At 45.8% G+C, this 13,284-nt stretch overlaps 2 protein-coding genes across 3 annotated transcripts in view; one reads left to right on the top strand and one right to left on the bottom strand.

The window, feature by feature from the left end:
* Window positions 1-310: 310 nt before the first annotated feature.
* On the top strand, window positions 311-8,931 carry LOC144892683 (uncharacterized). Its single transcript, XM_078780804.1, has 3 exons — window positions 311-1,108; window positions 1,229-1,992; window positions 8,858-8,931. The coding sequence occupies exons 1-3, from the start codon at window positions 507-509 to the stop codon at window positions 8,929-8,931; spliced, it is 1,440 nt and encodes a 479-aa protein (XP_078636930.1). The 5' UTR covers window positions 311-506.
* A 1,422-nt stretch (window positions 8,932-10,353) lies between these two features.
* LOC137413001 (cytoplasmic polyadenylation element-binding protein 2) overlaps window positions 10,354-13,284 on the bottom strand; it is a 162,375-nt gene continuing 159,444 nt past the window's right edge. For both annotated transcript variants that reach the window (XM_068098366.2, XM_068098376.2), the window contains one exon: window positions 10,354-13,084. In XM_068098366.2, the coding sequence (XP_067954467.2) occupies window positions 12,857-13,084 (228 nt within the window). In that variant the 3' untranslated portion in view covers window positions 10,354-12,856. The remainder of the gene's footprint in view (window positions 13,085-13,284) is intronic.

Below are 13,284 nucleotides of genomic sequence, written 5' to 3'. Positions count from 1 at the left end.
GTCGTGAGTACTCACCGGGACACACGTATATAAGATGGCCATCTTACTCATAGGAAAGTGCTTGTGAATTGGGAATTGTTGATGGTTGTATATGGTTGATTGCTCGGGGAAAATCTCCGTGGTTGTGTCATTGCAATTGTATGGTCATTCCCATTGAAATATATCCTTGAACGTCAGTTGTCTCCTGGGGTGAAATTCATATGGATTGCGTGGCGAAAGCGCATATTTAATACAGCTTTCTGGCGAAGTTCCTCTCACGGTCCGGGGGTCACCGAGACCAGGTATTCACCGAGGGGACCATGTAACAGAATTGGGGGCTCGTCCAAATTACGATTTGCGGTTTCGCAATTGGGTCTACGTCCGGGATGTAAAATTGTATAAAATAATAAAATAATAATTTTTTATTAATTAAAATTTATTAATTAATTATTAATTGGTAATTTTTTTTTTTGAGAAATTGGGGTAAAGTCTTGGGTGAAGGTTAACAGGTGTTAACGATAGGCACCATGGCGTTTGTGGCACAGAACTTTGGGGTAACCCCGAGTGAGGCACAGTTCCGAGCGTTGCTAAAGTCGGACCTCTTGAAATTGGCCAAACATTTTAACTTGGAGGTCCGAACTAATTTGAGGAAGGCAGAGTTGCAGGCCACGGTGATACAATCTATGGTGGGATTAGGAACATGGGACGAGTTAGCCTGGGAGTGGCTACCCGAAGAACCAGAAGACGTTGAGCTCCGGAAACTGGAGTTGCAGTTACGGAGCCAGGAACGGATTAAAGAAGAAGAAAGGAAAGCAGAAAAGGAAAGAGCAGAAGAAGAAAGGAAAGCAGAAAAGGAAAGAGCAGAAGAAGAAAGGAAAGCAGAAAAGGAAAGAGCAGAAGAAGAAAGGAAAGCAGAAGAGAGGAGGGAAGAGAAACAAGCGGAGGAAAGGAGAGTGGAACGAGAACTCCAGGAAAGGTTAAAAGAAGAAGAAAGGAAAGCAGAAGCAGAGGAAAGGAGAGTGGAACGAGAACTCCAGGAAAGGTTAAAAGAAGAAGAAAGGAAAGCAGAAGCGAGGAGAGAAGAGAAACAAGCAGAGGAAAGGAGAGTGGAACGAGAACTCCAGGAAAGGTTAGAAGACAAAAAAGCAGAGGAAAGGAGAGTGGAACGAGAACTCCAGGAAAGGTTGGAAGAGAAAACAGCACAAGAAAGAACCGAGGAAAGGAGAGTGGAAAGAGAACTCCAGGAAAGAAGAGAAAAGGAACAAGCAGAGGAAAGGAGAGCTGCAAGGGACCTCGAAGCAGAGGAGAGAAAAGCGGAAAGGGAATTAAAGGAACGTGACATGGAGCTTCAGCAAGAAATCAAATTCAAGGAGCTGGAGTTAATGAGAGAACGGGGAGAGGCACCACCCTTGCTGACGGGGTCGACACCTAACCAGAAAACCTGGGATGTGGGCAGACATGTGAGGCTGGTTCCACCGTTCAGTGAAAAAGAAGTCGCGAAATTTTTTCCATACTTTGAGAAAGTGGCTCGACAATTAAACTGGCCGGAGGAGGCATGGACCATACTCGTGCAAAGTGTGCTGGTGGGGAAAGCTCAGGAAATTTATTCGGCGCTACCAATGGACCAATGTGCAGATTATGAGGTACTGAAGAAGCACATCCTCAAGGCCTATGAGTTGGTTCCAGAAGCTTACAGGCAAAAATTCAGGAATGCCAGGAAGAGGGAGAGTGAGACCCATGTGGAGTTTGCCAGAGTGAAAGAAAACATGTTTGATCGGTGGTGTGAGTCAAAAGGAGTCGGGAAAGACTTCGAGACATTGCGGGACTTGATCCTGGTAGAGGAATTCCAGCAGTGTGTCCACGAGGACATCAAAGTGTACCTGCAGGAAAAGAAGGTACCAAAGTTGTGGGACGCAGCCACCATGGCAGATGATTATGCCTTAACCCACCGAATAGGGGTCCACGAACCTAACTCCTCGCCTAGATCTCCGCAGGGGAGGTGGGGAACAGCAGGTGCGGAGAACGACCATACATGGCGGCGGCCTCGAGATGATTATGGGGACAACTATGATACCCCACCGGTTCGAAATCAGAGGGATGCGGGCCCAAGACAAACTTATAGTTCGGGGGGCCCGAGGCAGACCCCGAGTTTTTCCTCCGGGCCTACTTGCGCGTTTTGCAAGAAACCTGGACACTTGATGTCCAGTTGTTACCTCATGAAAAGGGACAACCCAGAGCGGAGTCCGACTATTACAACTCCGAATGCGATGGCTAGCGTAAGAAATCGCCATCAAAAGGGTTACCAACCATTTATTTCAGAGGGGTTTGTGTCACTGGATGGAGCCTCGACTAACCGGAGACCGGTTAGGATATTGAGGGACACCGGGGCCCATCAATCTTTAATGCTTGAAGGCATTTTGCCATGGTCCGAGGAGACGGCAACGGGGGATAGTGTTCGTTTACAGGGGATCGGGGGCGGTGTTAGTGCTCCCCTTCAGGTCATCCAGTTGGAGTCCGATTTGGTGTCAGGACCGGTCACCGTCGGTTTACAAGCCACGCTTCCTGTAGAGGGTGTATCTGTGATTATCGGGAATGATTTGGCCGGGGGTCAAGTTTATGGTAACCTGAGGGTTGGTAAAGAGCCCAGCAGGGAAAATAACATCACACCAGCTCGGGATGGCGACCAAAGTGCCAAGTTATTTGTAGGGGGACTGAACTTCAAAACAGAGGAAGAAGTTCTGACCTCTGTCTTCAACAGATATGGGCCGCTGGTGGAAGTGCGGTTGGTAAGAGACTGGGAAACGCAACAGTCAAGAGGGTTCGGCTTTGTCACGTTTGCCAGCACAAAAGACGCCAGAGAGGCAGAGAAGAATTGGAATGGCAAGGATTTGGAGGGTCGGACCATAACAGTAGGGAAGGCATTTCGTAGGCGTCGAGAGGTCTACAGGAGAGGACAACTGGGCGGTAGTTTTGGTAGTGGCCGAGAAGGAGACCGCTATTCATGGGACTACAGGGACCAGTGGTCCCACCCTAATTATTAGGGAAGTTCTGAGAAGTTGAAGCACTGAAGGCGGCGGAGCCGCCGAGCCAAGATTCCTACACGAATTAACCGTGAACGCCGTTCCTAAAGGCGTCCATGTAGTGAACTTTCATGCACGGACTAACCGTGAACTCCACGTTCCTCAAGGCGCCCATGTAGAGAACTTTCCTGCACGGACTAACCGTGAACTCCGCGTTCCTAAAGGCATCCATGTAGTGAATACTCGGCTTGGCCTCCCGGAAAAAGTGCTATCGAGTGGCTTAACTTTAGATCTTTGATCAACCCCTTAACCTTCATTCACAAGAAACTGGCGGTCAAAGTCAGAGGGTCATGAGATGGAGTTTGATTTGGCAGGGACAATGTCGTTGCTGGTGCTTAGTCCAGAGTGAGTAATCTGGAGGGGTTGTGGTGAAATTTTGGTTGCTTTATTTTTAAGTGATAACTGTGCCCGGGGGCAACTGATAATGTGGGGGGGTTGAGTTATCTGGTTTGTTTCTCCAAATTGGCCGGCAAAGAAAGTTTTCGCTGGGTTCAAACTTTCTTTCTTGAAGGGGGGGAGTGTTACATATTTATATGAATGTATGTGAATTACCATTCAGGTCTTTGCTTATCCGTGTGTAGTATATTAAGTTGTTGTGTCGTTGTTGTGGTTGGAGGGTCAGGAGCCCTTCTGAGGGAGTGGCCGGAAACGGAAGTGACCGGAAACGGAAGAAGAAAAAGACGAGGAAAAAAGGACGATTATTAGTCTTCCTCGCCCCGCTCCGACAAAAGGTGGGATCGACCTTGCGCTGCGTGAAACAGCGGCGTTCCGAAGCCTGTCTGGCGAGAGGAATTACCGGAACGTGTACCGGCCCGGTGGAGACGTCAAGTTGACGTGGGGCCGTGCATCGAACCCGCGTCTGGCCTCGTTCGCGGCACCGTCCAAACAGACGCGTGCGGGTCGCACGTTGGGGCCTAACGCGCCTTGCAAGCGGCGTGGGGTTTGGCTTGCTCTACCGTATCCGCTTCGCGTGGCCACGAGGGGCTGCAGCCTCGGTGCCTGGTACGATACCTGCCCGGTGGAAACACGTCCACCCGGGGTTCGTTCTACCGCCCGAGTGCGGTGACGGCGACCATCATCTTGGTCAAGAGGGGCCCAGAGACATTGTGCGGGACCGAGACCGAAAGGGTGTCGTGAGTACTCACCGGGACACACGTATATAAGATGGCCATCTTACTCATAGGAAAGTGCTTGTGAATTGGGAATTGTTGATGGTTGTATATGGTTGATTGCTCGGGGAAAATCTCCGTGGTTGTGTCATTGCAATTGTATGGTCATTCCCATTGAAATATATCCTTGAACGTCAGTTGTCTCCTGGGGTGAAATTCATATGGATTGCGTGGCGAAAGCGCATATTTAATACAGCTTTCTGGCGAAGTTCCTCTCACGGTCCGGGGGTCACCGAGACCAGGTATTCACCGAGGGGACCACGTAACACCAGACAAAACTAAATGGCTGGTTGGATCTACATACAGCGTGGTTGCCCTTCATGAACTCTTCGTGTACTCCAGGAAACTTCTCTGGTAGTTGATGCATGCCACAAAGGTATATAGGGAGCCATCGTGAGTAATTTGTTCTGTCCATACAATAGAAGTATGAAGTCATCCTAGCTACAGTCGCCAAGTGTAACTCCCAGCATCCTTCTCTCTCAGCACGAATGAATTCAAGAAGCAACTGCACCATCTCGATGTAGGTGTCCCAGAAGGAGAAGAGGTGTGACGCTGTCTTCCCGAGGATAGGATACAACAACATTTTATTTAGGATTGGTATACAAGGTAAGTAAAACATTTGATTTCAGTACGCTATTGAAGATCGAAAGAAATGATGTTGAAGATGACACCAAAATCATGTCAACACATAGGTGTCCAGATATTACACACTTTACCTACCGTTCTGAAGTGACATCAAGTTTTGGACATCCGTCATATCATCACAGACTGTCTGACAACTCTCACGCAGATGTATCTTGCCTGTAGGGGCTAAGAGAAAAATTAAATAAATGAAATCTGTCAAAATCTCAGATTTACGCCTTGGACACCACCCTCCTCATAGAAAAGTGGCTGCCATTTATTGTTGCTGCCACAATTCAACTGTACATCAGGGCTGGATTTGTTCTATAGATGTTCCCCAATCACCTGGAAGTGACAAACCAACTGTGTAATGGGTGTTGCACGAAACCATTTTGAGCAGATTCTGGCTCCTGGACTATTAGACCAAAGTGTTGGAGGCTGGAACAAAAATGGATAGAGTAGCAGGACACAGCCTTCAACTGGCTACGGGGGTGATGACGCCAACATTTGGGACGTGGGATTGTGGGGATGTAGTTGGGTAGTCTGGAGGTCAACGTGGTGTTATGGGTGTCCGAGGTGTGCGGACCGTGTCTTCTGTGATGAGTCTCCTGGTGGAGCATGGCTGTCGGCTGGACCAAGGTGTGGTCACGTGTGTGTGGGCACTGGGAACTGCATGTGGTCGGACTGGGGGATGATGTGGAGGTGCAGGGGACGTGGCTGTTGGGATGCCACGCACTGTGACCGTGCCTCCCATGTCCGAGACCTTGGGAATGGCAGAGTTGGCAGCAGGTGCTCACCACATTCGCCAGCTGGGGCTAGTGGAGCCGTGTTCCTCGCAGGGGGCTGAAGGATGGATGGTGGGTCGCACCCTTATGGGCACTCATGGGCCGTGTTGGCTGCTCAACTTATCACAGTAACCCTTGCACGGTAGAGGAGCGGAGCTGTCATAGCCAAATGTAGTAAAGGTTACTGGAGGAGGCAGATCCACATGCTTGCCAGTACAGTCAGATGAAAAGAAAATTTGGAAAATTTGATTGGCTCCATGGGAATTTGGAATTCAGTAGGATGGATGGCACTTTTGGACCTGACAAACCTGCAACTACCTGCACATCAAGGTAACCTGCAACTACCCAGGCTTCCCAAGGTTCAGTGAGGGTCCCATGGTGGCTCCATGGGTAAGGCAGAGACTGAAGATAGAGTAGGCAGCCTGACGGACCGCAGCAATATAAGAGTAGAGACTTTGTGAGTCAAATTGACGTTTGAAATTACATGGGAAAATTTGGATGTAGCTAAATTTGGAAGTGTGTGAAGAGATCTCGGTTCCTTCCACCAAGCTCGGAACAAGTGTGTGTCTACCCTCAGGAGTGCCAGGAAGCACTGTCTCTCCTCACTCAAGAATGAACTCTCAAACCTGTCTCCTTCCTCCAAATCCTGGTGGCGTCTGGTCAAATCCGTTTCTGGTGTTTGTTCCCCCTCCATCCCCTCCCTTACCTCAGATGGCCACACAGTTGACATCGCACGTGACAAAGCCGAATGCCTCAACTCTGTGTTCGCCTCGAAGTCCTTGGTCCCAGGCCCATCTCTCTCTGTTCCCACCTTTCCCAGTCGAACCCAACTGCTCCTGGACTCTGTGTCCTTCTCTCCTGACAAGGTGGAGGAGTTTTTGTCAAACCTCGACTCTGATTCTGCAACTGGACCAGACGGCATCAGCCCACGGGTCCTAAAATCCTGCTCTGCCGCTCTATCTCACCCTCTCTCTGTTCTTTTCACCCTATCTTTTGCTCAGGGTCATCTGCCAGCATCCTGGAAATCAGCTAACATTACCGCTTTACACAAAAAAGGTGCAAAAACAGATCCTTGCAACTACAGACCAATCAGCCTGCTCCCAATTATCAGCAAAGTCATGGAATCCATCATTGCTTCGGATATGAAATCTTTCCTCTTCTCCAATGGCTTGATCTCTGATCATCAATTTGGTTTCAGACCAGGTCACTCTACTCTGGACATGCTGCTTCTGCTGTCTCAACAATGGATGGAGGTCCTCAATGCCAAACAGGAAATCAGAGCTGTCTCCCTTGACATATCAAGGGCCTTTGATACGGTCTGGCACCCAGCTCTGCTCACCAAACTCTCCTCCTATGGTATCCATGGAAATCTCCATGCATGGCTTGCGGACTTCCTCTCTGGTCGTAGTCAACGTGTGGCCCTGAATGGATTTCTCTCATCTCCCCTTCCTGTTCAGGCTGGAGTTCCCCAAGGAAGTGTGCTGGGCCCTGTGCTTTTTCTGGTCTTTATCAATGATCTCTCTGACTCTCTGGAAAATCCTCTCTATCTCTTTGCTGATGACTCCACTCTCTGCCGCTCCATTCCTATTCCCTCAGATCGGCAGTCTGCAGCCTCCTCACTCTCTGAAGACCTGGACAAAATCACAGACTGGTCAAACAAGTGGAACATGTCTTTCAATCCTGCCAAATCTCACTCTCTTACTATGTCTCTCCGAAAAGATCGACTGGACAACCCTCCCATCTACTTTCTCAACAATCCTCTCCAAGAAGTTCTGTCACTCAAGCTTTTGGGTCTCACTATCTGCCATGATCTTTCTTGGGAAAACCACATTTCCAAGCTGGCCTCCAAAGCCAGTCGCCGACTGGGCATCCTCCGTCGTGCGAAGTCCTTCCTCGGCACACCTGAGCTCCTCACCACATACAAGGCTTTCATCCGCAGCTCAATGGAATACTGTTCTCCCCTATGGGCTGGTGCTCCTGCCTCACACCTGGCTCGGCTTCACGCTGTTGAATCCAAAGCTTTCAAAATCATTGGAATCTCCGGCGATGAAGCTATCTCTGAGGGCCTTTCACTCACTCACCGCAGGCAGGTAGGTGGTCTTTCTGTCTTCTACCGACTCCTCTCCGGCCTTGCTCCCCCAGCTCTCTCTGTGCTCTGTCCCCCAAATATTCCTACAGGTCGCACAAGATCTGCCAGCAACCCTCTGATGGTTAAACTGCCGAAATCTCGGCTCTCTGCTCACCTTCACTCTTTCATTCCTCTTTTCTCCCGCCTGTGGAACAAACTCCCACACTCCCTTCAATCCCTCTCCTCCCTCCAGGTCTTTAAAACAGCTGTTCACCACCATCTCTTATCTTCCCCCATCCATAACCTTGATCTTTTCTACCCCCACTAATTCACCCCAGATCCACCTTGTTTGAAATTCCAACTTATTTCCTGGAAATCCTGGCAGTGTCCATATGTTTATACCTCTCCCACCCCCCCCCCTTCACATGCCTCCCCCCCTTCACATGCCTCCCCCCCTTCACATGCCTCCCCCCCAAAGCCCTCTCCCTCCCACAGATCTCTCCATGTCTCTCGGTCCCTGCTCTCAAATGTTGTGTTTGTGTCCTTCCCCCTCTCTCCCCATCTTGTCTACCGCTCCCGATGTTATTTGTTTTATGTGTCTGTTTGTCTTTCTGTGTGATTAATGTTCGCTCTTTCACGAGCCTCGATCTTGTATACAAAAAAAAAAAGAAAAAAAAAAAAAAAAAAAAAAAAAGATGATAAATTTTAAAATGACATCGATCAGCATAATTTGAGACCTAGGTGAGAATGTCTTCCTCCTGTCCCTTCCCTTGCCCCAACAAGTTTGGGGATGAATGGAGGAATGAAAGAGAAAGTATTGATGGGAGTAAATTAATTTTGAGTGCGTAAAACAAATTTTAGGGATGGGATAGTGTGAAGGGACTTATGAGTGTGGTCTGAGTGGTGAGAATCCCCTATTGGAAGGGATCCCCATTTCAGAGTTAGGTTAGTTAGAGGGGATTCAGATGATTCGGAAATGGAGGTTGAGATGGTGCTGATGGTAAGAAAAATAAGTCTATGAAATGTGTAGTTAAGGGTTTGGAGTGTGAACTAGACTTTGGTGTAAGATGCATCCCAGGCCGTGAGAGCCTTGAGCAGAAAAGGCCGCAGTATGCCAAAAGAGCATGGTTGGTTTCTAAATTTTTGTTGCTGTAGGTTCGGATACTCGAGTACAGGAAAGTTCCAGGGAGCACATTGCATTGCAGGGGTTCCTGAGAAGGCCCCCATGATTCAGACAGAGTGTGGTGGCACTCAAGGTGACGTCAGGAGCTCGGGGTGTTGCAATGCAGAGTATGCAGGGTGTATGCAAAGGGGGGTAACTGTCCAGCCACGACATTGTGCTGGAGCACAGGAAAGCAAATTTGAGGGCTAGGCCCAAATTCAAGAATGGCATCAGCACACGGAGTAGTGGATAAAATGGGTTATTCGAACCACAATGGGTGTGGATTTACCTTTAATTACCTTTAAAGGTAATTACATGGGTATTTAATGCACCAAGACAAACTGGAAATGCTTCCCCTTCACACCATTCAATGTTTGCAGCCGCTGGAAAGAAGATGAGTCATGCAATTGGCTTTTGCGAGGACCCATTAAGCCCCAAATGAGTTTAAGGAGGTACCCCCATGGGGTCCACTCCTCTAGCGAGCTAGGCGAGGACACGCCACTCCTATGTTTGAGTCAAGGTACTTACCTGTGCTTCCCCCCAGGTAGGGGAGGAGATCGGACATTTCAAATTCACATGAGAGATGGAGTTGGTGGGATTAGAAAAGTTGGTGGGATGTACCTTAAGAGAACATCCACTTCTACTCTACTATTTGAACATTCAGAATGAATGCTAAACTAATGAATCATAAACTTCATAAATTTCGATCAGTCTCCATTCTGCAAGAAATGTAAATTTTTTCTTTAGAAATCGGTGGGATCTGACTGCTCAGTCAATGAGAGTGTTGCTCTCAAGCTCTCTCCAAAATTTACAAACTTCCTGCTTTCTCCTTTTCGAAAATACCCTCTTGTAGCTTCGAATTTATGATCTAAACAGAACCTCAATTGAAAGGAAGGTAGTTCTAAATTAACCCGTCCTGTTCTGGTGGATGGAATCCCAAGATTGCTACACCCACAAGGACGAAGACACACAGTTTTGTGCAAGGTCACCTGACTGCTACCCTGATACCCTCCTCCCCACCCATTACACATACCCAAGCCTCCCCCCTCCACCACAAAGTGTCACATATTTTTGTGTATGGCTCCTTATAGTGTCTTGTGATTGTGGAGGAGCTTGTACGTACAGAATAAGGAGACAATTTAAATTTACACAAATTACAATGACATTAGCAGACAAAGGAAAAGCAGCGCAGTACATACACAGCCAGCAGGGGGAGCCATTTGCTCAGATGGGACACAAAACAGCCAAAGCATCCAGACTGAAGAAGCCTTCAAAACTAGAAGAGGAAAAATAAAAGCAGAGACCTACCAACAATAAAGATTTATCGTTTAGTTACACATCTTAGGCGCCCTCCTTATTTTCCTCTGTACGCACATTGTATTTGCGGAAAACCCACAACTGCAACTGAAAAGAATATTTAAAGTGCAAACAAAAGATTTTGCTCACATAGTGCAGGTTTCAATCTAAAAAAAACAACAGGACACCATCATAGGAGCTTTCAGCTCATTTTATTTATCCATCCAACGTTAACATTAATGTTTTTATTATTATTATTCAAAATAAAAAAAAACTTCAATTACAAATACTTGGTAAAACATAGCGTGGTTCCCACCGGGAGAGAGTGAGAAGAACATTTTTATCTCCGATTTAAAGTTGAGTTGCACTCCATATGTGCCAATAGAAAATTTCAAGACTTAGGGAGCAGTGAAAAAAGATTTTCTCGTAGATCCAGTGCCGTGTTTTGAAATTTAATTGAGAAGAAAGGTTAAGAAAGTTAGACGAGGGTAAAGAAGAAAATGAGTGGTAAGACTAAATGAAGGATGGCAGAAAGATCACGAATAAGGTATAAAATTATGAAAGAATGAGCAAGGAGGTGGGAAAATAAATTGGGATTAAAATAAAGAAAAGATGGGGAAAAGGAAGACTGAGGGAAGAAGAGGAGGAAAATAATGAAAGGCAAGTAAAGAGAGAGTTTGAAGAGCATTCATTTGAGAACAAACATGTACCTCTTTTTTAGTGAAAAGACACCATTTTGAACAAAAATTTACCTCTTTTTTTTAGTGAAAAGACCCAGCATTTTGCAAAAACGATATTGTTTGATGATCAACATGTACAAACCCAAACTTAGGTTAAAGTCTTTCAGTGGAATACAAAATTAGCTTAACTATTTTTGTTTCCTCAACAGCAACAACAAAAATATGGGTAGTCAAAAATACTTTATAAGATGTATGAAAGAAGAGCGGAGACAAAGATGAGAGGTGAGAAATAGGGCATAAAGAGAGAAAACAAAATGAACGAAGAGAAAACAAACAGCACCAGTGGCAGTCTCCAAATCGAGAAAGGAAACGAATAAGATTACACGTCAGACCAAGGACTATCAACCCAGGTTTGGTGGTCGATTCGGGTAAACGGCAAAAAACATAACCGATGACGTACTGTTGCATCACCGCACACCAAGTACCAAACACGTCGATACAAAGAAATGACGTCATCCATCAACATCAGCAATGCAAATTGGGAAAATGTAAACCAGGTAGAAGTATTTTTTTTTGGTACTGTATATTCCAGAAAACAATTTCAATAACAAAATGGACTCTTAAATTTACACATCTGTTGTACTTCAGAAGAAGTTTTGCAAGTTGTTGAACTTTATGTAAAAGCAACACTGGAAAAAGGTTCACCTGCGCACGGGTACATCGTGATATGAAAAATATGTCAATTACGGTAATTCTTTCTTGAATGAGCACAAGGTAGGTATTTATGAACAGTGTGGTACTGATGTCACGATCTGACACTTGATTCTAGAAAGTCTTCGGAATAAACATTTTGCACTCAAAATTCAACGAATTGATTGAGGGGGCGTAGGATGAAACAAAAGAAAGTGTGGTCAAAATCAATTACAATATATATTATATATGTATATAAAATCAACTACAAAAAAAAACAAAATTAAAACTTGGGTAATCAAAATGAATCATGAAATATTAACGTGCATCAAAAGTGCACTCTTTTCCTCTTTCCTTAAAAAATAAACAACAGTGGAAAAAAATGGATATTGCACAAATGCAGACGTTTCCAGTTACTGGAAGGAAGCATTCCCTCGAAGCTGATCAAACACATTGGTGCACAGAAGCGGTAGGCCATCAAAATAAAGGACGCACGATACCACGCAGCTGTCTGCCATTAATCTACTCCCGACGCCAGGGGCGCGTCAACCAGACGAGACTGCCATGGATTCAGTGAGTTGGATTTAATACGAAGTACCAGAGTATCACTGCTGAGTTGAGGAACCCATCAATAAATTCAGATGATCAAAAACATTAAATTACTTTTTTTAATCCATTCTTTCTGCAAAATAAAAATGTGGTAATAAATAGATGACAACCCATTGCAAATAATTTTTTAGAAAAAATTTGTTTAAATTAATAATATATTTAAATCTGCTAAATATAAAAAAAAAATTATATTTACTGGGAAGGTAGTCGGAACACGACAACAATCACGTCGACAACAGCAACAAAACCACCACAATATGCCGATTTTAAACCAAAATCGTAGGAGGGTGGTGCAGGTGTGAAAGAGAAACAGCAGAATATCAGACAAGATACCAGATATACGCATCGTGTAGCAATCTGCGTACATGCAAACATTTCCAAGACCAACCCAAAGTTGATGATCGAAGGTCCGTGGCTCAAATTCAATGATGTCGTACAGCTGGCTGCCACATAGGTAGGGTGGCTAGCATGCAGGTTGAGCTATATTTGGACAATTTGAAACCTTAGAATTTCTGGAAAAAAACAAAACATAACATCCAAACACACCTCGCAATCATATACACCACCCAAAACACCCAACAACTCACACACTCACCCATCTCCTTTCGTTTTCCTTATTGTCAGATATTAACAGTGTTGTAAGTGGTGCTGTATGATTCTAGCATGGAAACATTCCTCTTCTGCCGTATCTCATTCAGGCCCTGGCAAAAATCGGTCCTAGCACCAGCGAAAGGCAGGTGGGCGTGGACGATCTGCCCCTTCCTTGACCAGAGGCTTGTGGAACTCCCGGCCACCCCCAGAATGGATGGCGCTCCAACAGCCCTCACAGTAGTACTGCAGGCACGTGACGTTGGCGCAGAAAAATGGTGCAAACTTTCCTTGGCAACGAGCTCCCTGGCACTCGTCACACATCTGGTCGTCTAGGACATATGGTTTCACTTCAACCTGACAGGGGTCAGAACCGAGCAATTAATCAATGAAAGCCATTTCTAGTTGCTCACATGGATGTGAAGAGATAAGTAAACGTATATTGACAGCTCAACTTAACTTATCAATAGAATAACATAAATTCGGTTTTAATCAACAGAAAATTTAAAAAATAAATTTAAAATGGTCAACAATCAAAAATTTGAAAATAGATTCAT

Source organism: Myxine glutinosa, chromosome 1 (assembly GCF_964187855.1).
Source record: "Myxine glutinosa chromosome 1, kmMyxGlut1.1, whole genome shotgun sequence".
Taxonomy (NCBI): domain Eukaryota; kingdom Metazoa; phylum Chordata; class Myxini; order Myxiniformes; family Myxinidae; genus Myxine; species Myxine glutinosa.
Note: the sequence above shows the minus strand (reverse complement) of the source record. Positions and strands in the feature narration are given on the sequence as shown.

What these genes read in the sequence shown, in the direction of transcription:
- LOC144892683 (XM_078780804.1), top strand. Translation starts at nt 507, where the DNA reads ATGGCGTTTGTGGCACAGAACTTTGGGGTAACCCCGAGTGAGGCACAG. An exon ending in GAACGAGAACTCCAGGAAAG is followed by an intron (nt 1,109 to 1,228) that starts GTTAGAAGACAA and finishes ACTCCAGGAAAG; the next exon opens with AAGAGAAAAGGAACAAGCAG. An exon ending in GGGGAGGTGGGGAACAGCAG is followed by an intron (nt 1,993 to 8,857) that starts GTGCGGAGAACG and finishes TTGTTGCTGTAG; the next exon opens with GTTCGGATACTCGAGTACAG.